This window comes from Oncorhynchus clarkii, chromosome 14 (genome assembly GCF_045791955.1).
Source record: "Oncorhynchus clarkii lewisi isolate Uvic-CL-2024 chromosome 14, UVic_Ocla_1.0, whole genome shotgun sequence".
In the NCBI taxonomy this organism is placed as follows: domain Eukaryota; kingdom Metazoa; phylum Chordata; class Actinopteri; order Salmoniformes; family Salmonidae; genus Oncorhynchus; species Oncorhynchus clarkii.
The window spans coordinates 23,744,594-23,768,488 of NC_092160.1; the positions used below are offsets into that span (position 1 = coordinate 23,744,594).

Here is a 23,895-nt window from a genome sequence, read left to right on the forward strand (position 1 = left end):
GAAGGGCACACACCTGTCTATATAAAGGTCCCACAGTTGACAGTGCATGTCAGAGCAAAAACCAAGCCAAGAGGTTGAAGGAATTGTCCGTAGAGCTCCCAGACAGGATTGTGTCGAGGTACAGATCTGGGGAAGGGTACCAAAACATTTCTGCAGCATTGAAGGTCCCCAAGAACACAGTGGCCTCCATCATTCTTAAATGGAAGAAGTTTGGAAACACCAAGACTCTTCCTAGAGCTGTCCGCCCGGCCAAACTAAGCAATCAGGGGAGAACAATCAGGCCATTATGGTAGAGTGGCCAGACGGAAGCCATTCCTCAGTAAAAGGCACATGACAGCCCGCTAGGAGTTTTCCAAAAGGCACCCAAAGACTCTCAGACCATGAGAAACAAGATTCACTGGTCTGATGAAACCAAGATTGAACTCTTTGGCCTGAATGCCAAGCATCACGTCTGGAGGACACCTTGCACCATCTCTACGGTGAAGCATGGTGGTGGCAGCATCATGCTGTGGGGATTTCTTTCAGCGGCATGGACTGGGAGACTGGTCAGGATCGAGGGAAAGATGAACGGAGCAAAGTACAGAGAGATCCTTCATGGAAACCTGCTTCAGAGTGCTCAGATCCTCAGACTGGGGCGAAGGTTCACTTTCCAACAGTACGTCCCTAAGCACACAGACAACAAAGGAGTGGCTTCGGGATGTCCTCGAGTGGCCCAGCCAGAGGCCGGACTTGAACCCAATCGAACATCTCTGGAGAGACTGAAAAATAGCTGTGCAGCAATGCTCCCCATCCAACCTGACAGAGCTTGAGAGGATCTGCAGGGAAGAATGGGAGAAACTCCCCAAATACAGGAGTGCCAAGCATTTAGCGTCATACCAAAGAAGACTCCAAGCTGTAATCGCTGCCAAAGGTGCTTCAACAAAGTACTGAGTAAAGGGTCTGAATACTTATGTAAATGTAATATTCCGTAATTTTTTTTTTCAAATAACTTTAACATTTCTTAAAACCTGTTTGTGGTTTGTCATTATGGGGTATTGTGTGTAGACTGATGAGGATTTTTCCCCCCATCCATTTTTAGAAAAGGCTGTAACTTGTCAAAATGTGGAAAAAGTAAAGTGGTCTGAATACATTGCCGAATAATAAATCATTTTATGGTGTTCTAGTCTTTGGAAGCTTCTAGAGGTCCCAAATTGTCCATGCCCCTATGACTGAATCTTGTATCCTCTCGCACTCCCTGGGTTAGGTCAGTAGTGGCCAGCAGCATATTATTATGGTTACCACAAACCTAATCTTTGATCTGTTTCTTCTGTGTTGTGTTTCCTATGACATTTTATTTTGCCATTGTCTCTCTAAAAAGCTGCCAGCGATGGAGTGCTGTGGTGACATGGCTCAAAAACCCAGTCAAGTTAACCTCCATCTCTGCCTTAATGATGGTATTTTTTAAATAATGCGTATATAGATTATTTTTTTTGAAGCCTCTACCCTTCTTGGCTGCCTGTCTCTATTTCTGTGACTCTCATATGAAACACTTCTGACATTAAACACCTGTTAACTTTTATGTCTTGTGAGCGGAGAGGCTGAATGGGAGGCCATTATATTCAGTGCCAGTCGCCTTGGCAAAATCCTAGTAGAGGAAAGACCACTCCCAATATTGAGGGGCTATGAGAGTGAGCCCCCTTATCCCAAACAGCCGAGCCAGGCAGTCTGGGAGGATCTCACCTCTGTTCAAATCTAACATGCCTTCTATTTCACTTGACAGCTAAGATGAAACCACATGCTTTCCATAGTGCTCTCCAGTATAAACCACATGGCTAACGAAGAGACTAGCCTAACCTTGATGACACTCATATCAAGTCACAACAGGAGAAGCAAAGCTCTCCCATCTGGAGGATGCGATAAGGATAAGTGATATGGAGTGCGTGGACACATCCCTTAGTCGTGGTATATTGACCATATACCACAAACCAACAAAGTGCCTTATTGCTATTATAAACTGGTTACCAACGTAATTAGAACAGTGAAAAAGTCATTTTTGGTAATTTCCTATGTATACGGCCTGTTATACCAGAACTTTCAACCAATCAGCATTCAGGGCTCAAATCACCTGGTTTATAATGTCTGTTAGATCATGACTGTACTGTACCGACCTAGCTGTCTCTACACAATTAGGTACAATAGTACCTAACACATAGAATTACATACAGAACATCATTTAATATGATCTATGACCTTACATTAAAGTCCCCATTGTCAGTCCTTTCAGACAGCCAGTCATTAGAAAACAAAAAGGTACCTGGTTACTCCAATGGTATCAATCATTGCCAGGACCAGTGACTAAATGAAAATGGATCCAAAACATTAAAAAGAGGTGTTAAGATAATATTTAGGGACTGGATTCCTGTACCAGGAAATACCTGAGCAGAACTCCTTAAAGAATCGGATTAAGCATTCCGCAGGAACGGTCGGAAAACTCCATCCAGCGTCTTAAAAAACCTCCAGCATTTCATGGCCCTTATTGATGCCTTTGGAATTCATGGGCTCAGGTGTAGTCATTATTTAAATCCTTGTAATGTGTTAACGATTGTGGCATATTTCATTCTTAGCGTGTTAGTTTATTCCCCATTTGTAACCAGGAATATACTCTCCCCTCAGCTGATTGGTTGACTTCAGCTATGTACACTTTACAGATAGCACATCCATTCAAACAACACCTCCACTGAAAAATAACAGTTGAGACTTAACTGCACAGCAGTTAAAACATGTGTGATACACACAGTAGCACTACCTCACCTTAAAGGGGCAATCTGCAGTTGAAACAATAACAAAGCTTAACTTAGTTGTTTAACATGCAAAATGGATTAGACGGCACTTCATGAGTGTTACCAGATGTGGAAGATTTGTGGAGTTGTAGTTTAAATGTGCGAAACTATGATAAGTACTATAATTATGCATACGCAAAGTGTGAAGTGTAACACGCGTCATGGGTTTTGAATTAATTTCACATTTAATAATGTCCTGAAACATACCTTCCAGTATAATCAAAAACAAAATGTTCAGTCAATAAGTGAGGAAAGAGTCCCACACACGCCACTTGTTCACCATTTGAAAGGGATTTAATCTCTTCCAATACTGACAACAGGGCATAAGCTCTGTGAGCACACGTTACAAAAATAACCAAAAATAGAAATCACTTAATGGGGAAAGTAGTTAGGAGCACAGACAAATCTGTGTAGTAAAAAACAAAATAACAGAAGAAAATAAAAACACAGGGAGAAGACAAACACCTCCTTTACATTCATAGAATGGATACTTCCATGTTCAAGTCCAGTAACAGGAAGAGGCTTCTGGGTACGGAAACAATGAGCAAAAACATAACACAAATTGTAAAAGTACTTGTGAGACTATACCCAGGTTAATAACTTCTATACAACTCTATATGAATGATATCTAAATGTATCTATAGGTCAAAGAAATATAAAACCCTTGAACGTGATGCAGGAACCAAAGAACATATGCCTGCACGACGGCAAATCCTTGGAGTGACCAACACAGACAGAAGTCGATTTGTCAGTGACAAAGAATTTCCAGTGTTTTGTCCTAGGATTAAAGTCAATGAGGCTCTCCACATAAGACCTTTGATTGGTCTCTAATGCTCCGTTTCATGAGATATTATTAGCTAACATCTTTAAATGACCAGTGCAATCTAAAACATATGGGCCTATGGTGAAGGGTCTATAATACTGTATAGAAATGGAAAGCACCATGAGATAAATCCAGGTCAGGTGACTGTTTGGAGAACCACCACTGCTAGACCATTCTGTCATGCCATCCCCAAATGTTCCTATCCAACACATCCACAGGCTTGAATAGAGGGGAGAGGATCAGATCTGTTAAAATTAATACCGGTATGTATTATGTGAAGTGTTTCTAAAAACAAAGAAGCATTTAAAACTCAAAAAACTCATATGTCAACAGCGCTGTGAATATTCTAATACCTGGGCTTGGGGAAAGCAGGTATTTGTTCATCGCTTGGTCTTTTTGGAAGGGGGCTCCTCAGATTTTTGTCCACCTCTGGTGCGCACTGCTGTGGGGCTGGCTTCACGTTTACGCCCCCCTGCCTTAGCTGACGCCGAGGCCTGTCCTCTCATCCCACTGAAGGGTAATAACAGGTAAGCAAGAGTATGCAGTAAAATATATAATGCCCTATTGACAATATATTAGAGGGTCATGTCAAGACAATTGTAAAGAGGTCCCTTATAAAACAAGTTTGCTAGATACTATATAGCATTTCAGAAAATAATCATAATGTTTATACAAATAAACAAGGATTCACACAATACATAGAGATGAGCACATCATGTCACACACACGGACGCAAGCATACACACACACATCAACCTACCGTGTGTTTGCAGGGTTCTCCTCTTCACCTCGAGCTCGGGTGGAAGGTTTCCTTGGTTTGTTCCTGGAGAAAATACAAATGGAAAGCAACTTGAGAGAACCGCCTTCTTGCAACCTCAGTGCCAGACACCCCAACAAGATATTGTTTGACAGACTTTGTTCCCTTCTCCCTTATAGTTAATTATGAATGTTTCAGAATTATCTGAAGATGGTTAAGGGCAATGTTACACTAGTTGCCGTTTTCTGTGTGGTGGTTAGATGAAAATGATACACTCCCACTGTTGTCAATACTGTTTGCACATATCGTGTATGAAAGGCATTATGTACAGTTGAAGTCGGAAGTTTACATACGTAGGTTGGCGTCATTCATTTTTCAACCACTCCACAAATTTTTTGTTAAATTATAGTTTAGGCAAGTCGGTTAGGACATCTACTTTGTGCATGACACAAGGAACGTTTCCAACAATTGTTTACAGACAGATTATTTAACGGTATCACAATTCTAGTGGGTCAGAAGTTTACATACACTCAGTTGACTGTGCCTTTAAACAGCTTGAAAAATTCCAGAAAATGATAGCATGGCTTTAGAAGCTTCTGATAGGCTAATTGACATCATTTGAGTCAATTGGAGGTGTACCTGTGGATGTATTTCAAGGCCTACCTTGAAACTCAGTGCATCTTTGCTTGACATCATGGGAAAATCAAAAGAAATTAGCCAAGAAATCAGCACCCAATATTTTTTTAGACCGCCACAAGTCTGGATTATCCTTGGAAGCAATTTCCAAATGCCTGAAGGTTACCACGTTCATCTGTACAAACAATAGTACGCAAGTATAAACACCATGGGACCACGCAGCCGGCATACCGCTCAGGAAGGAGTCACGTTCTGTCTCCTACATAAGAACGTACTTTGGTGCGAAAAGTGCAAATCAATCCCAGAACAACAGCAAAGGACCTTGTGAAGATGCTGGAGGAAACAGGTACAAAAGTGTCTATATCCACAGTAAAACGAGTCCTATATCTACATAATCTGAAAGGTCACTCAGCAAGGAAGAAGCCACTGCTCCAAAGTCGCCTTAAAGACAGACTACGGGTTGCAACTGCACATGGGGACAAAGATCATACTTTTTGGAGAAATGTCCTCTGGTCTGATGAAACAAAAATAGAACTGTGTGGACATAATGACCATCGTTATGTTTGGAGGAAAAAGGGGGAGGCTTGCAAGCCGAAGAACACCATCCCAAACGTGAAGCACGGGGGTGGCAGCATCATGTTGTGGGGGTGCTTTTCTGCAGGAGAAACTGGTGTACTTCACAAAATAGATGGCATCCTGAGGAAAGAAAATTATGTGGATATATTGAAGCAACATCTCAAGACATCAGTCAGGAAGTTAAAGCTTGGTCGCAAATGGGTCTTCCAAATGGACAATGACCCCAAGCATACTTCCAAAGTTGTGGGAAAATGGCTTAAGGACAACAAAGTCAAGGTATTGGAGTGTCCATCACAAAGCCCTGACCTCAATCATATAAAGAATTTGTGGGCAGAAGTGAAAAAACGTGTGCGAGCAAGGAGGCCTACAAACCTGACTCAGTTACACCAGCTCTGCCAGGAGGAATGGGCCAAAATTCACCCAACTTAGCTTGCAGAAGGCTACCCGAAACATTTGACCCAAGTTAAACAATTTAAAGGCAATGCTACCAAATACTAATTGAGTGTATGTAAACTTCTGACCCACTGGGAATGTAATGAAAGAAATAAAATATTAAATAAATCACTCTCTCTACTATTATTCTGACATTTCACATTCTTAAAATAAAGTGGTGATCCTAACTGACCTAAGACAGGGAATTTGTACTAGGATTAAACGTCAGGAATTTTGAAAAACTAAGTTTAAATGCATTTGGCTAAGGTATGCAAACTTCCGACTTCAACTGCAGCTCAATGACTATTTACTTTGAGATAAAAAAAGAAGCAGAAAACAAAGCAGTAACCTACACCTGCATTGCTTGCTGTTTGGGATTTTAGGCTGGGTTTCTGTATAGCACTTTTTGACATCGGCTGATGTAAAAAGGGCTTTACAAATAAATGTGATTGAAATTTGATTGATTTTGACATGACATTTAAAACATGCTAACTGGGGGACATTGACTTCCTTGTTGTGGAAAAATACTAAAAGACGCTAATATGAGTGGTTATTTAGTTTAACAAAACCCAAGTGTGGATTGCAGTCTCTCCTTGTCCATAGACCACTTTCAAGGTAAGGAAATGAATACATACATTTGTAATTTTTCTGAACTATCCCTTTAAGTCAGCCATGTTCTAGAATCTACACAACATGGACAAAACTGCTCATCGATCATCTAATTCTAAAATCATGGGCTTTGATATGGAATTGCCCCCCCCCCCCCCCCCCCCCGTTAGCTGTTATGCTATAACAGCCTCCCTACTAGATGTTGGAACATTGCTGCAGGGACATGCTTCCATTCAGCCACAAGAGCATTAATGAGGTTGGGCACTGATGTTGGCCGATTAGGTCTGGCTCCCAGTCGACATTCCAATTCATCCCAAAGGTGTTCGATGGGGTTGAGGTCAGGGCTCTGTGTAAGCCAGTCAAGTTCTTCTACTCCGATCGACAAACAATTTCTGTATGGACCTCACTTTGTGCATATGGGCATTGTCATGCTGAAACAGGAAAGGGCCTTCCCCAAACTGTTGCCACAAAGTGGGAAGCACAGAATCGTCTAGAATGTCATTGTATGCTGTAGCGTCTAGATATCCCTTCACTGGAATTAAGTGGCCTCGCCCAAACCATGAAAAACAGCCCAGACTATTATTATTCCTCCTCCGCCAAACCCAGATTTGTCCGTAGGACTGTCAGATGGTGAAGTGTAGTTCATCACTCCAGAGAACGTGTTTCCACTACTCCAGAATCTAATGGCGTCGAGCTTTACACCACTCCAGCCGACGCTTGGCATTGCGCATGGTGATCTTAGGCTTGTGTGCAGCTGCTCGGCCGTGGAAACCCATTTCATGAATCTCCAGACGAACAATTTTTGTGCTGACGTTGCTTCCAAAGGCAGTTTGGAACTCGGTAGTGAATGTTGCAACCGAGGACAAACTATTTTAACGAGCTTCAGCACTCAGTGGTCCCGTTCTGTGAGCTTGTGTGGCCTACCACTTCGTGGCTGAGCCGTTGTTGCTCCTAGACGTTTCTACTTCACAATAACAGCACTTATAGTTGACTGGGGCAGCTCTAGCAGGGCAGAAATTTGACGAACTGACTTGTAGGAAAGGTGGCATCCTATGACGATGCCACACTGAAAGTCACTGAGCTCTTCAGTAAGGCCATTCTACTGCCAATGGTTGTCTATGGAGATTGCATGGCTGTGTGCTCGATTTTATGCACCGGTCAGCAATGGGTGTGGCTGAAATAGCCGAATCCACAAATTTTGGCCATGTAGTGTATATCACGCACTGCATGTCATGTGACATATCGTTTACCTCTCAGCTTCAAGGCGAACAGCAGCTCGAGTTGCAGTTCTGGATTTGGGCGTCTCTTCCTCCTCTTCATCCTCTTTTTGTTCGCTCTCTTTCTTGTCTGGCTTTTTGTCGGTCTTCTCAGATACGGTATTTTCTGTTTACAATGAAAAAGTGTGCATAGTCACACAGTAGTCAAAAGCATGGTGGTGTTAATAGATGCAACAACGTTTCAACCCCTCATTTCTCACCCAGTTTAACCTGCTCCTATGAGAGTAAACTGTAATGAATACATACATGTATGAGATCAGAGTTCTCCAACAGCCATCGATAAATGTTTTGCCAAGTTACAAAATTAATTTCCATGGAAATCATATCCTCCTAACTACCTAGACCCCTGAGCCATACCCGGTTCCTCTGACGTCAATGTTGCTCCCTTCGAGGGCCTTCCCCTACGAGCAGGTTTCTTCTGAGGCGTGTCTTTGTCCTCCTCACCCTGGTAGAGTTCCATGGGGGAGGGGGGAATCCATTCAAACACCATTTTGGTTGGTTTGAGACTGATCAAAACCATTCAAAGATAGAATAATAATAATATGCAATATCTAAAATCAGCTTGACTGTATGTTCTCTACGTACCTCATCTGTTTTGTTATCACTGGAGCCCTCTTCTGTCCCCTTCTCCGGGTCGTCAGACTGGCTCACTGAAAAAGAAAGGGAGGGACAGAACAAGTTTTTTTTTTATGACATGGCATGGGTTAATCGAGTGTCATTTGGACCACAGTGTGCGGAAGTATTGCATCTATTCTCACCTCTATCCTCTCCATGTTGTTTCTCCTCTTGTTCCTTCAGGTCACTTTCCTGGGTCCCCTCCTCCTCAGGCTGGGTCCCCTCCTCCTCAGGCTGGGTCCCCTCCTCCTCAGGCTGGGTCCCCTCCTCCTCAGGCTGGGTCCCCTCCTCCTCAGGCTGAGTCCCCTCCTCCTCAGGCTGAGTCCCCTCCTCCTCAGGCTGAGTCCCCTCCTCCTCAGGCTGAGTCCCCTCCTCCTCAGGCTGAGTCCCCTCCTCCTCAGGCTGGGTCCCCTCCTCCTCAGGCTGGGTCCCCTCCTCCTCAGGCTGGGTCCCCTCCTCCTCAGGCTGGGTCCCCTCCTCCTCAGGCTGGGTCCCCTCCTCCTCAGGCTGGGTCCCCTCCTCCTCAGGCTGGGTCCCCTCCTCCTCAGGCTGGGTCCCCTCCTCCTCAGGCTGGGTCCCCTCCTCCTCAGGCTGGGTCCCCTCCTCCTCAGGCTGGGTCCCCTCCTCCTCAGGCTGGGTCCCCTCCTCCTCAGGCTGGGTCCCCTTCAACAGAATCAAAGCTCACTTTAAAACACACACCTCTCTGTCAATGGAAGGACTAATTGCTACGGTTCCATTTTATCTCAGGGGCCTTCCTCTAACCAGCTCCTCGGCATTCATAGATCTAAAATGGACTGGATAAGTGTAAGCAATAAGGTGATGGCTGCACCTAGCCCTATAATTTCCCATATAACTAATGTATCCAGTCCTTTCAGATCTATGAAGTCTGCAGGAGTAAAGACTGGGGGTCAAAGAGGAACCAGGCATGGCTCAGTAAACCTTGTGGTCAGAGAAGTGAAAAGGACACACCTCCCCAGATTCCTCAGACCTCTTCCTCTTCACTGCAGGTTTGCCTAAGAGAAAGAGACTGTTACTGTAACAAATGCCAGACCAAGCTTTTCTGAGTTCTGTATTAACTCCCTTTCATGCACTTAGAAAGTGCATCGACAATGATAGTTTTCATAGTTGTTGACAATCACTTTTAATACCCAATCATGCATTATGAAAGTTTTTGGATCTTGCAGTAAGATTATATTGTGGATTGAAATAAAGTTTAAAAAAAGAAACTCACGAGTATCAGTGGGCTCCTTGGAAGGAGAGCTTTCTGCATCTTCATTTGTCTTTTGCTTGGAGATTGGAGGTTTAGCTGGTCTTCCCCGTCTACTGCCTCTCTTCTGCTCACTCTTCTTCTTCTCCTCCTCCTCCTCATCTTTTTGAAGAGGGGGATGAATCTAATACAACAACAAAACAGAGAGCCCTGACCTGAAATACTGAGTCAATCAGCTGTTAACAAGTGATCTGTGTGGCCATATAAATAGTTGATGTTGGCCTGCTCCCCTCATGTTTTATCACCGCCCCCCTGCTGAATGAGACCGCCACCCCCTGCTGAATGGGGAACCGCTGCCCCCGTGCTGAATGAGACCGCCACACCCTTGAATGGGGAACCGCCGCCCCCGTGCTGAATGAGACCACCGCCCCTGTGCTGAATGAGACCGCCGCCCCCCAGCTGAATGAGACCGCCGCCCCCCAGCTGAATGAGACCCCCCTACGCTGAATGAATGAAGGTCTATGCCAAACTGATCATGTCGACTGAACTTACCTCCTGTTTCTCCTTTGGCTTTTCCGATGATGTCTCTCCTGTTTTCTCTTCCTCCTCTTTCTCCTGGTTTCCTGTGTAGGAAAGTAATATGTTTATTTTGTGTGAAATGTGTTGATAATGACAAAAAATGTAATTGTTGAGGGGCACACAGGAAAAATATGATGAAGTTGGCATGCATCTTAGCTATCACCCATCTACATATCAGAAACGAGAGATTGAAAGTACTAAATAGGCCTAGCACAGAGTAGAGCTATGGAAGCATATATATATATAGATCTTGAATTTCCAAATGGCTGTGGTGGAACCTCTTACCTGTGGTGGAGTCTTTGGCCTGGGCACCTGACCGTCTGCCTCTGCGAGGCGGGGTCTCCTCCACTTTCTCAGGCTGTATAGAGAACATCTAACATGGTTACCTCACAGACTCAACTCACATACCTCATCAACATACAATCCACACAGGCAGAAGGGGAGTGAGCAGTGAAGGATGATATAACCTCTTTAAGTTCCTCCTCATCCGCAAAGGTTTTAGACGAGCGTCCTCTGCGTGGCGTTCTGGAATCTGTGGCCCTATCACCCGCATTGTCCTACAATAGCAAACCATGTGAGCAAGGGTATAAGGGCAATATAACATTACATAATGCATGTACTCATACAGATATCTGCCAAAATAAAATAATCCCAAATCAAATTGTATTTGTCACATGCGCCAAATACAACAGGAATATGTAGACCTTACAGTGAAATGCTTACTTATAAGCCATTAACACTTATTTTTCTTAAAACTGCATTATTGGTTAAGTATAAAATAGATTAGTAAAAAATATACAAGGGCACAGGCTAGTCAATGTAATATGTACATGTAGGTAGAGTTAAAGTGGCTATGCATAGATAATAAACAGTAGCAGCAGCGTAAAGGGGGGGGGGTAATGCAAATAGTCTGGGTAGCCATTTGATAAGCTGTTCAGGAGTCTTATGGCTTGGGGGTATAAGCTGTCAAGAAGGCTTTTGGACCTAGACTTGCCATGCAGTAGCAGAGAGAACAAGTCTATGACTGGGGTGGCTGGAGTCAGAAAATTTTTAGGGCCTTCCTCTGACACAGCCTGAACATTTTTAGGGCCTTCCTCTGACACAACCTGGTATCGAGGTCCTGGATGGCAGGAAGCTTGGCCCCAGTGATGTACCCTCTGTAGTGCGTTCGGAGGCTGAGCAGTTGCCATACTAGGCAGTGATGCAACCAGTCAGGATGCTCTCGATGGTGCAGCTGTATACCTTTTTGAGGATCTGAGGACCCATGCCAAATCTTTTCAGTTTCCTGCAGGGGAGTAGGCTTTGTCGTGCCTTCTTCATGACTGTCATGGTGTGTTTGGACCATGAAAGCTTGTTGTTGGTGATGTGGCTCTCAACCTGCTCCACTGCAGCCCCGTCAATGAGAATGGGGGCGTGCTCGGTCCTCCTTTTCCTGTAGTCCACAATTTCACTCAAAATCTCACGATATAGGGCCCCATTCATTCTTTCCTTTACACGGATCAGTCGTCCTGGTCCCTTTGCAGAAAAACAGCCCCAAAGCATGATGTTTCCACCCCCATGCTTCACAGTAGATATGGTGTTCTTTGGATGCAACTCAGCTTTCTTTGTCCTCCAAACACGACGAGTTGAGTTTTTACCAAAAAGTAATATTTTGGTTTCATCTGACCATATGACATTCTCCCAATCTTCTTCTGGATCATCCAAATGCTCTCTAGCAAACTTCAGACGGGCCTGGGCATATACTGGCTTAAGCAGGGGGACACGTCTGACACTGCAGGATTTTAGTCCCTGGCGGCGTAGTGTATTACTGATGGTAGGCTATGTTACGTTGGTCCCAGCTCTCTGCAGGTCATTCACTAGGTCCCCCCGTGTGGTTCTGGGATTTTTGCTCACCGTTCTTGTGATCATTTTGACCCCTCAGGGTGAGATCTTGCGTAGAACCCAGTATCGAGGGAGATTATCAGTGGTCTTGTATGTCTTCCATTTCCTAATAATTGCGCCCACAGTTGATTTCTTCAAACCAAGCTGCTTACCTATTGCAGATTCAGTCTTCCCAGCCTGGTACAGGTCTAAAATTTTGTTTCTGGTGTCCTTTGACAGCTCTTTGGTCTTGGCCATAGTGGAGTTTGGAGTGTAACTGTTTCAGGTTGTGGACAGGTGTATTTTATACTGATAACAAGTTCAAACAGGTGCCATTAATACAGGTAACAAGTGGAGGACAGAGGAGCCTCTTAAAGAAGAAGTTACAGGTCTGGGAGAGCCAGAAATCTTGCTTGTTTGTAGGTGACCAAATACTTATTTTCCAAATAAATTCATTAAAAATCCTACAATGTGATTTTCTGGATTTTTTTTCTAATTTTGTCTGTCATAGTTGAAGTGTACCTATGATGAAATTTTCAGGCCTCTCATCTTTTTAAGTGGGAGAACTTGCACAATTGGTGGCTGACTAAATACTTTTTTGCCCCACTGTACGTACGTTCACTGTGGGGACGACGTCGTCACTGCACTTATTGATGAAGCCAGTGACCGATGTGGTGTACTCCTCAATGCCATCGGAAGAATCCCGGAACATATTCCAGTCTGTGCTAGCAAAACAATCCTGTAGCTTAGCATCAGCATCATCTGAACACTTCTTTACTGACTGAGTCACTGGTGCTTCCTGCTTTTGTTTTAACTTGTAAGCAGGAATCGGGAGGATAGAATCATGGTCATATTTTTTTGTCTGTTGGCACATTTAATATGTTGGTAGATATTAGGTCAAATGGATTTAAGTTTCCCTGCATTAAAGTCCCAGGCCACTAGGAGCGCTGCCTCTGGATGAGCATTTTCCTGTTTGCTAATTGCCTTATACAGCTCATTGAGTGCGGTCTTAGTGTCAGCATCGGTTTGCGGTGGTAAATAGACAGCTTCGAAAAATATAGATAAAATCTCTTGGTAGATAGTGTGGTCTGCAGCTTATCATGAGATACTCTCAGGCGAGCAATACATTGAGACTTCCTTAATATTAGATTTTGTGCACCAGCTGTTCACAAATATACACAGACCGCCACCCCGTCTTGCCGATGCAGCGTAAATCCCCTCCAGTTGTATGTTATCCATGTCATCATTCAGCCAGGACTTGGTGAAACATAAGATATTACAGATTTTAATGTGATTGTAGCTCATCTATTTTGTTATCCAATGATTGTACGTTGGCTAATAGGACTGATGGTAGATGCAGATTACCCACTCGCCATCGGATCCTTATAAGGCACCCCGACCCGACATCTCTGTCTCTTTCTCATGCGAATGACGGGGATTTGGGACTTGTCGAGTGTCTGAAGTAAATCCTTTGCATCTGACTTGTTAAAGAAAAAAAAATTGTCCAGTATGAGGCGAGTAATCGTTGTCCTGATATCCAGCAGCTCTTCAGTCATAAGAGACATGGCAGAAACATTACATACAAAAAAAGTTACAAATAACGCAAAAAAACACACACAATAGCACAATTGGTTAGGAGCCCGTAGAACAGCAGCCATCTTCTACGGCGCCATTCTTCAAAAAAAAACAACATAAAGTGTCTTAATAGGGCGTTGGGCCACCACGAGCCAGAACAGCTTCAATGCTCCTTGGCATAGATTCAACAAGTGGCGGGATGGAGGGATGCGACACCATTTTTCCACGATAAAATCCATAATTTGGTGTTTTGTTAATGGTGAGAGTAAAAACACCGTCTCAGGCTCCGCTCCAGGATCTCCCATAAGTGTTCAATTGGGTTGAGATCTGGTGACTGAGACGGCCATGGCATATGGTTTACATTGTTTTCATGCTCATCAAACCATTCAGTGACCACTAGTGTCATCCTACGGTGGCATAGCCATGGTAGTCAAAATAATGGCCTGCCCAGCATTTTTTATACATGACCCTAAGCATGATGCAGTGTTAATTGCTTAATTAACTCAGGAACCACACCTGTGTGGAAGCACCTGCTTCAATACACTTTATATCCCTAATTTACTCAAGTGTTTCCATTATTTTGGCAGTTACCCATAGGTAGTGACATTTTTACTACCTAATGCAAGTACTGATAGGTAGGGACTATACTTACTTTACTCACTTCCACATCCAGCTTGGACTGCTGCTCTTGACTGTCCTTCTCATTTTTCTCCATAGCTGATGAATTGCAGAAAGGGCACAAGATTTACAAACTCAGATGGTCTTCCCAATTTGAGATGTGAAGCTGGCCAAATGTCACGTGAACGTGTAATAAAAGAATACCAAAACATTCAGTTTTTACTCATTAACACAGATTTGTCTAAATGAATGTACCGGAGTCTTTGGCCGTGGTAACTTTCTGACCAGATAGCCTTCCTTTGCGGGTTACTCTTCCCTCCATTTTGTCCTCCTGAACAAGGAACCAAACAAATTTAGTGCATGTATTTTTCTGAATTAAAGATTGCGTGCTTCCATAAGATAAAATGTTACACGCAGTCATAGAGGGCAGATAACTACCATTTCAGACAGGTCGGATCCTTTCTCGTCCTCTTGTCCGTCTGACTTGGATGCATTGCCTGCAACAAAATAATCTAAATCGTTCCTCAGACACATAACAGAAAGAGAGACAACACAACAAGTAAAGACCAAAGAAGAACAGCGTGACACAAACACCTGTGGATTGCATAAAGCTCATCAGAGACTCACTGGCTTGTTTGACCAGCTTTGATGGCCGACCACGTCGAGTCTCCCTTGGTTTTTCAGGTGTGTCACACTTCCCCTGAAATACACATATAAAGTTTAACTTCTTATGGCTGCAGGGGCAGTATTGAGTAGCTTGGATGAAAGGTGCCCAGAGGTACCCAGAGTAAACGGCCTGCTCCTCAGTCCCAGTTGCTAATATATGCATATTATTATTAGTATTGGATAGAAAACACTGAAGTTTCCAAAAATGTTTGAATGATATCTGAGTATTACAGAACTCATATGGCAGGCAAAAACCTGAGAAGAAATCCAAACAGGAAGTGGGAAATCTGGGGTTGGTCGATATTCAACCCAGTCCCTATTGAATACACAGTGGGATATTTGTGCTTTTTGTGACTCCTCTCTTTGGCTGGAAAAATGGCTGTGTTTTTCTGTGAGTTGGTGGTGACCTAACATAATCGTTTGTGGTGCTTCGCTGTAAAGCCTATTTGAAAATCGGACACTATGGTGGGATTAACAACAAGATTACATTTAAAATGGTATAAGATACATGTATGTTTGAGGAATTTTAATTATGAGATTTGTTATTTTGAATTTGGCGCTGCCCTGCACTTTCACTGGCTGTTGTCATATCATCCCATTAACGGGATTGCAGACCTAAGAAGTTTTAACAGAGGAAAGCAGTAACAGTCACTTTAGCCTTCACAAAAATGTACCCAGAAAAGACTGTGGTGCTCTTGTAAAACATGAGTGCTAAACTGCCAAGAATGAGTACTTACAGACTCAGTGACTCCATTTTCCTCTTGTGCTTCAGTCTGGTCTTTATCTGAGATGGAAGGAGGAGAGATCACCTTTTAAAACAGTATGTTGAGGACTGGAGTTACACAAAGTCAAAACTACGTGCAACATGCATTGGCATTCAGGTCTAAAGTCTATGCTTGGATATTAACAGCATTTCAAAACGCTTTTAAATGTATTATTTTTAACAGTTGGTTTGGTTGTGGGGGTTGGAACTTTTAGCAAAATACAGTCAGTCCCCCTTCAGTTCTAGGGGTGGCAGGGAGCCTAGTGGTTGGGCCAGTAACTGAAAGGTTGCTAGATCGATTCCCCAAGCTGACAAGGTAAAAAAAAACTCATTCTGCCCTTGAACAAGGCAGTTAACCCACTGTTCCCCGGTAGGCCGTCATTGTAAATAAGCATTTGTTCTTAACTGACTTGCCTGGTTAAATAAATATATACCAAATGACGTTAAACCATGTATCCCACCGCTGGCTTGCTTCTGAAGCTAAGCAGGGTCAGTCCTGCTCGGTCCCTGGAAGGGAGACCAGATGCTGCTGGAAGTAGTGTTGGAGGGCCAGTAGGGGGCACGCTTACCTCTAGTCTAAGGATATCCCAATGGGACATTTCCCTGCGTAGGGGATGTTAAACAGGTGTCCTGACTCTCTGTGGTCATTTAAAAATCCGATGGCACTTATTGTAAGACCCCAATGTCAAATTCCCAACCTGGTCCCATTCTATCAGCGCCCTCACTGGCATATATCACTCTCAACCTGATGTATGTTGAGCGTTCTGACACAAAAATGGTCACTGTAGGTGCTACACATTGGTGGTCGATGAGGCGAGTTTCCCCCTACTATGTAAAGCGCTTTGAGCATCTCAGTTGATAGAAAGGCGCCATATAAATCCAATCAGTTATTTTTTATAATCGTATTTCTATCAGAACACTGAGCATACAAAACATTATGAACACCTTCCTAATATTGAGTTGCACCCCGTTTTGCCCTCGGAACAGCCTCAATTCATCAGGGCATGAATTAACACCTACAAGGTGTTACAAGTGTTTCATCCTGGATGCTGGCCCATGTTGACTCCAATGCTTCCCACAGTTGTGTCAAGTTGACTGGATGTCCGTTGGGTGGTAGACCACTCTTGAAATACATAGGAAACTGTTGAGCATGAAAACCCCAGCAGCGATGCGGTTCTTGACGCACTCAAACTGGTGCACCTGGCACCTACTACCATACCCTGTTCAAAGGCACTTAAATATTCTGTCTTGCCCATTCACCCTCTGAATGGCACACATACACAATCCATGTCTCAATTGTCTCAAGGCTTAAAAATCCTTCTTTAACCGGTCTCCTCCCTTCATCTACACTGATTAAAGTGGATTTAACAAGTGACAATAAGGGATCATAGCTTACATCTGGATTCACCTGGTCAGTCTGTCATGGAAAGCGCAGGTGTTCCTAATGTTTTGTACACTCAATGTATGTCAAATAATATTAAGGATTGGTATTTGAATATTATTGAGGTTGTGTATGACTTACTAATGTTATCAATGTCCATCTTAACCTGACACTCATGTTCCATGGCCAGCAGTTTTGTCTTCTCAGTCTGAGTCTCATCTAAGCAAAAACAAAGATGAGCAAATTTACACTCAAAAAAACTAACAGAGAGCACACAAACTTTATTTGGGGGAGAACTGAAAAAACCCCACAAAAGAATGGAGGAATGCAGGAAAATCTGGAAACTTGGGAGTTTGTGTAAAACCCATTGGTGAGGAGTGTGAATGTACAAGGTTAAGATAAAGGTATGAATCTTATACATTGTTTGTCGACTGATGGTCCCAATACGGGCTCTTGCTCAGGAACAACATCAGCATGGCCTGGTTTTTCCTCATCTCTGTCAACAGTAGATTTATTTTCCTTTGAAAGAGTTGGAACAAAGATGCTATCAAAGTCTGAGTAACATTTAACTATTATAGAACTAGAATGAAATAGAAACACCATAAGCCATTCTCACCTGAGACATCCCTTCAACTAATGTCCATGTTGACACCACCGTATCTTTCCCCCCTGTGTCGAGAATATCTGTGGCCAGAACATCGACTGTAATGTAACTAACAATAAGTCATCCAAATACTCTCCATTGCCTTGTGATACTTTAAGAAAAGAAGAACTGACCATATAACTGTTGTCACAAGACACATTACCTTGGCTCCTTGACTGTTCATCCATTTTCTCTGATGAGGCAGTAGCTGTTAGATCACTTTCGTCCATTTCTAGAACATGCTCAGAATCTTCCTGATCTTTTGCAACACGTTTAGCAGTTTCCTTTCGCTGCAGAGCAGGTATGGTTGCCTCTGTGACTTCCTGTGTAGCTGGAGTGACTAAGGTAGGAGATAGTATACTCTCAGGGTCCATGGAGAGCAGGGTCAGAGCTGCCTCTTTCATTTTTATGTCTGCTTCTTGGAAGGAGAGCTCTGGGCAGGCCTCTCGCTGCATGGCCCCTGTGATGTCACTTCCTTGGCCTAGTCTTGCATCTGCTGAGGTACAGATGTCCATCAAAGTCAGAAGAGCATCTGCCCCAGTTGTCAAAGGACGTGGTTCCACCTCACCGAGTGGCATTTCACTGTCATCCTCCTCCAGTTCAGGGGTGACGTCACTCAAAGCATCATAGGTAACAGAGGCAGAGGTGGTAATGGTGGCATCGGTGGGATCCCAGTCTGTGCTTGCGTCTTTGGATTGAGGGCCTTTCTTCAGAGGAGGTTCCGTAATAGCAGGTGAGGAGATTGAGGACTTATCCGACTTTTCATCTGCTTTACGTCCCTTTCTCTCATCCTGGGTCTCTTTCTTCTCTGGGTTTTGGGCCTTTTTATCAAGCATTTTCTTCCCACTCCTGCCTTCCATTTTCTCTGGTGGGTTTTCCTGGGTGTCTTTCCTTTGCTCCTTCATGCTTCCCTCTCTTTTTCTTTCCTTTGATGCGTCAGGTCTACTGCCTGATGTGCTACCTTTGTTTTTGACCTCCAAACCTTGAGCTTTCTTATCCTCCCTTGACTTGGATCTGGACTTTTCCATGACCTTTACCTTCATTCCAGGCTCTGTCTCCCTGGACTTTCTGGAGTCTTTGTCAGTTTCAGAGCTAGACTTACTTGGTTTCTGGTTTTCCTGAGTAACATGTTCTGTTCTGGGTTTCTCCTTCTCAATGTCTGGCTTAGACTTGGGTTTTTCTACATATTTGTCCTCTGTGTGGCTCTTTGACCTCTTGAGGACTTCTTTAGGGTGTTTGTCCTTTTTCTTGATGCTTTCTGATCCAGGCTCCATATCAGACCTTTCCTCAGAAGAGCCGGTGGAATCCGGACGGAGTAACTGCCTAGGGTCAGTTTTTAATGGAATCTTCTCTGCTTTGGTTCTCTCCCTTTCCTTCTCATTTTCCCTGTTCTTTTCCTTCTCTCTGTCCTTCTCAACTTTGGCAGCTTCAACTGATGGAGCCTTCCCCTTCTTGGTTGTGGCTTCCTTGCTAGCCCCCTCGTCAGAGACACCTCCTTCTGACACAGATGCCCTACCTTCCCTGGCATTCACTGACACTTTCTTGTCACCTTTCACCTTGGACTTTCTCTCCCCTTTGTCATCAGAGGATACTTCAATGTGGGCCCCTTCATTCTGCTCAGGTTCATCTGTGTGGGATTCACTTACTACTCTCTTCTCCAACTTTTGCTTAAGCTTGGAGCGCTCGTCCGACAGGCTACACTCTTTCTCCTTGCGCTCTTTAGGGTTTAACTCTTTGCGGGAAAGCCGGTCAAACTTTCCAGCAGCTCGCTGTTTGAGTGGTGACTCAGATCCCTGCTCCAAGTCCAGGATAAAGGAATGTGTACGGCTTTTGTCTGCCAGCTTTCTAGGTTCTCCAGATTCCTCAGAAGTGCTGACACTCTTCCTCCTGTGCCTCTCTTCTGATGCTGCAGACTCAGAGACTTTTCTGATTGACTTGTGCTGCAAGCTCTTTGAGGAAATACCCTTTGCTTCCTGTTTGTGAGGTAGCAAAGAAATACATCAGCACACAATTCTAAAATAAGTTATTTAACTCAATAAACAACATTTAATTCATTAAACCAATGGCCAAGATGAGCATACAGTCACAAATTAGGATATTCATTCAACACTTACTTCCTTTCTGTTGAACTCTCCTGCTGCATCTCCCTTTCTCTTGCCTGTAACATCTCCTTCTTTCCTGAAAAATGTAAATGACTTTAGTGACATGGCTATGTATCCAGTAACTCAAACTCAAGCATCCACAGGTCCACACAATTATAAAACACACACACACCGCGAGTCCCATTTCCTCTTCCTACTGAGGGCCATCTTCTTCTCAAGAACCTTCTTTTCCTTGAGAGCCTCTTTGGCCCTCGGATCCTGAGCTTCCAGGCTGGGGGAAGAGGTCTGCTGCCTGCTCTCTGTACAGGGAGTTAACATCACAGTGAATGGACAATTTACCACACCCTCAGCTTTTACAAGAACAAAAGTCAAATGACTCAGGTATAAAAGGTTGACACACTAATTAGTCTGCCAGGGAAAAGCACATTGTGGAATATATTGATGTTACAAGTACCCTGGTCTTCTAGTTGAGCTGACTTCTGTCTACGCTTCTCCTCCATGCGTTCCCTGTTCTGCTGTCTCTTGAAAAGCCTCTCTTCCTTGTCCTTGGCCTGAGAGAATAGAGGTAAGGAGATAGAACAAGTTTGATTAAACCCAGCCACAAAAAACACTTTGCCCACAACTTTTGTATTTTCAGTTTGCAGGCATGTCTTTACCATAAATATCAGCCTGTCACTTACCGCTGACCGCCGACGCTGCTCCACAGTAACCTCATCGTCAGAGTCGCTATAGTAACGAGAATAGAGGAAGGGCTTGTGGACGTAGGCCTGTCGACGAGGCTTGCGCTCTGGGCTCTCCTCATTGTCTTCCTCTCTATTGGTCTTCTTTTTCTCAGACTTTTCATCTTGAGATCACACAGAATAAAAACCAATTACCTACAAGGAAATATTGGCTTCAATATTGCCCTCTAATAGCTTCTGTTTTCACTTGATATCTGAAACGGTTTCAGTTATTCGTATCTCTAAATAAATGCTTCTTACTGACAAATAATACATGTACACAAACAGACCCTCAGATGAGACCTCGCCGTCCTCTGTAGAATCTGACGGTGGCTGCTCATCATCGCTGTCCTCCTCAAAGGACGACAGGTCGCTGGTGTGGACAGAGCTCACAGTGATGTCACTGAGGCCATCAAGGTCGGAGTCTTCCAGAGAATATTCTGATGAAAAATTACACACGAAACAAATGGTTAATGGTACCTGAAACTATGAGGTTTTCAAATCCTACTTAGTGATTCGACAATGTCATAGTGTAGTGATAATTCTCATCAAATTCATGAACCTAAACATTCAAGACTTAGATCTCACCTTCTTTTAACCTCTCTCTGGCCTTCTGATTGATATGGTGTTTCTCATTGGGGGACTGAAGTGGATCAACATCCTTGTTCAGTACCTCATCTTTTAGCTTTCCTATGGTCTTCCCCTCATTTCTCTCTTCTGCCTCCTCTTGAGTCCCAACCTCTTCCCCCTCACCCTTCATCCCCTCTCTCTCAGAGTCCACCTGCTCCTGTACGTCCTCTGTTTTGACCTCCATAGTCTGGGCCTCTGACACAAGCTTCGCTTCCTCTTCTTTCTCTGGTGTCTTCCTGTCCTGGTCCTCTTCTCCCTCCTCCACCAGACTCATGTCCTGCTCTCCTCCTTCAGACTCCTGCATCGACTCCTCTGGGTCTTGGTCCCTCTCAGAGCCCCCCTTCGGGCCCTTCTCTCCACTGGAGCTGGCCCGGGAGCTGGCCTCCTGGTTCAGAGTGGTGATGGTATCCAGGATGGACATGGCATCTCTGGCCATTGAAGTAGCAGGGGCAGATGAAGGAGCTGGGAATCCAACATTATCATTGAGTCATACAGACAAATGTAAAAAAAAAAAGAAAAGAAAAAGCACACCATTTTCAAACACAATCCCATTTACATTTACGAACAAAACACATAAATTGTTGTGCTCTGCAAATATGAAAGATATTCTTCCTGGAATTAGACAAGACGATAATAGACAGATTAAAGACCTACTAGAAGCATTCAACTGTATTTCACCTTGCACTGGCAGGTCAAAGTCTTGTTTCTCCTCTACAGGAGCAGGCGGGACTGGGGGTTCATCAACATAGCTGCCAGGGGACATGAATTCACGGACCACCCTCTCCACCTGGGGCCTGAAGGTGTGATGGATTTTGGGATCCACCACCTGAGCAACTATCCTGTCAACTCCCTGCTCCAGCATCCCAGACCTGCCACGAGATCAGAAGAGGATTCAGTTCATATACACAAAAGCGGATGCACTGTCTCTTGATGTTCTAACATGACATATGATTTAAAAAGTTATAGTAAGTGACTGAATAGAGAGAGATACAGGGTTGCACATTCACAGCCCCTGTGGAAATAAGCAACCTGGTCACAGACCGTTTTGTACTACTCTGTATGTAAATCTGAGACATTACATTTAGTATGGTATGTATTCATTTGTGGCTGTTCATCACCCATTTCGTATGAAATGCTACGAATTACAATTAAGATTGTAGTTTTTTTTTTTTTAAAGCAAAACATACACTTACATATTTGCTAAATATATGATATGTTACGAATTCTAACTAGGTGCCTAACGTTAGCTAGCTCGCTAACGTTAGTTGGGTTAAGGTTAGAGTTAAGTTTAGGAGTTAGCTAAAAGGGTTATTCTGGTAAGGGTTAGGTGAAGGGTTCAGGTTAGGGGAAGTGTTAGCGAACATGCTAAGTAGTTAAAAAAATAGTTTAAAAGTTTCTAATTAGCTCAAATTCGAAAGTTTGAACTTGCAATGAGATTCGAACTTGGAATCTTTGGGTTACTAGATGTTTGCTAGATGTTATAAGCTCATAAATCCACCCTACTTTTGATTTTACCTTAAGTAACCATCTGTCTTATGTAACCATACCAAAAGTAACTTATTATACTAAATTGGATTTCGTTCAGAATAATACGGAAAGCTCTGAAACCAGATTGAAATACGATGAACATTTACATTTTTACTAAGATCCACATGAATAACTAAAACTTTCTGAATAGGGTCATATGTGAACTCTCACGAATTACTTACTGCAGCACCAACTGTCGGATGTTGTTTCTCAACTGATTCTTGTTCAAGTGAGGACTCCATGTGTGGTTAGAGAGGTGATTGGACACAAAGTTGTCCACTCGTTGTCTTAAATTCAGGTATGCAGGCTAAAAATAGTGAATAACGTTAGCTAGTTTAACAACATTTTTATCACAGCCATGTTTGCAATTTATTGGTTATGCGTGCACTAAATCCTGTCTGAAAAAAACAGATTGTGGTAGGTCTGATCCAGGGCAGCGTCTCGCGACCTGAAACATAGGTACTATTGTAGCAACTCGCGAAGGCAACAGCTTTTGGACAAGATTATTAATGCTTAGACTAATGCTTAGCTACTGTACATTGGCAAATTGTAGATTACTTGCTGGCTAGCTACCTGTTACTATTCACCATTCACAACTGTCGTTACCTTTGTATCCACGTCTGCCAAGCAGTCCCTTCTAAACTGATCGAAAAGACCTTGCGTTTTCAAATGATTGACGATCATAGAGACCAACTGCGGGTCTCCGGGGGGTAAACCTGCCATCTGTTACTATACGCTTCTGGATTTAAAATCCCAAATAATAAATGTCATTAAAACACCACAAAGTCGCTTGCTAACTCCTTAGATTCTCAGTATTTTGATTTAGAACTAACGCATTTGACTCGGAAGTTGAACGATATGCAACCGGAAGAAAAACAGCAAAATTACTGTTGCCAATTATAATTGGCGCCCCCTGTCGGTTGCGGCTAGATATTGGATGTCAACCACCCTTAAACCTCATCGAAGAACAAGGTTGCGGCTAATGTCATACCAGAGGAAGATGCGGAGCGAGATTTAACTCTACCCAAAAATCTGTTCACGAAAATAAAGCACAAAGTGAGGAATCTTGTATGAAAGTCAA

At 43.5% G+C, this 23,895-nt stretch overlaps 1 protein-coding gene across 3 annotated transcripts; it reads right to left on the bottom strand.

The window, feature by feature from the left end:
• Positions 1-3,094: 3,094 nt before the first annotated feature.
• Positions 3,095-23,680, bottom strand: LOC139366428 (biorientation of chromosomes in cell division 1-like 1). Of its 3 annotated transcripts, none has more exons than XM_071103906.1 (30): positions 23,421-23,680; positions 22,997-23,121; positions 21,966-22,156; positions 21,246-21,749; positions 20,948-21,097; positions 20,619-20,782; positions 20,393-20,489; positions 20,111-20,237; positions 19,951-20,014; positions 18,000-19,809; positions 17,810-17,877; positions 17,613-17,712; positions 17,335-17,412; positions 15,787-15,833; positions 15,011-15,083; positions 14,822-14,880; positions 14,639-14,714; positions 14,418-14,482; positions 10,798-10,887; positions 10,616-10,688; positions 10,304-10,374; positions 9,776-9,935; positions 9,514-9,557; positions 8,688-9,018; positions 8,515-8,579; positions 8,287-8,374; positions 7,903-8,035; positions 4,403-4,465; positions 3,996-4,152; positions 3,095-3,887 (listed from the first exon to the last, which is right to left on the bottom strand). In XM_071103906.1, the coding sequence occupies exons 1-29, from the start codon at positions 23,535-23,537 to the stop codon at positions 4,023-4,025; spliced, it is 5,163 nt and encodes a 1,720-aa protein (XP_070960007.1). In that variant the 5' UTR covers positions 23,538-23,680; the 3' UTR covers positions 3,095-3,887; positions 3,996-4,022. The 3 variants fall into 3 exon arrangements, with proteins under 3 accessions (XP_070960007.1, XP_070960006.1, XP_070960005.1); XM_071103905.1 differs by having other exon boundaries at positions 3,095-3,861; positions 8,688-9,207; XM_071103904.1 differs by having other exon boundaries at positions 3,095-3,861; positions 8,688-9,207; positions 17,810-17,895.
• Positions 23,681-23,895: the final 215 nt, after the last annotated feature.

Coding starts and splice junctions, on each gene's coding strand:
- LOC139366428 (XM_071103904.1), bottom strand. CDS start 23,537: ATGGCAGGTTTACCCCCCGGAGACCCGCAGTTGGTCTCTATGATCGTC. Junction 20,490..20,618: donor AGCAGCGTCGGCGGTCAGCG/GTAAGTGACAGG, acceptor CTATTCTCTCAG/GCCAAGGACAAGGAAGAGAG. Junction 14,715..14,821: donor GATCCGACCTGTCTGAAATG/GTAGTTATCTGC, acceptor TTCCTTGTTCAG/GAGGACAAAATGGAGGGAAG.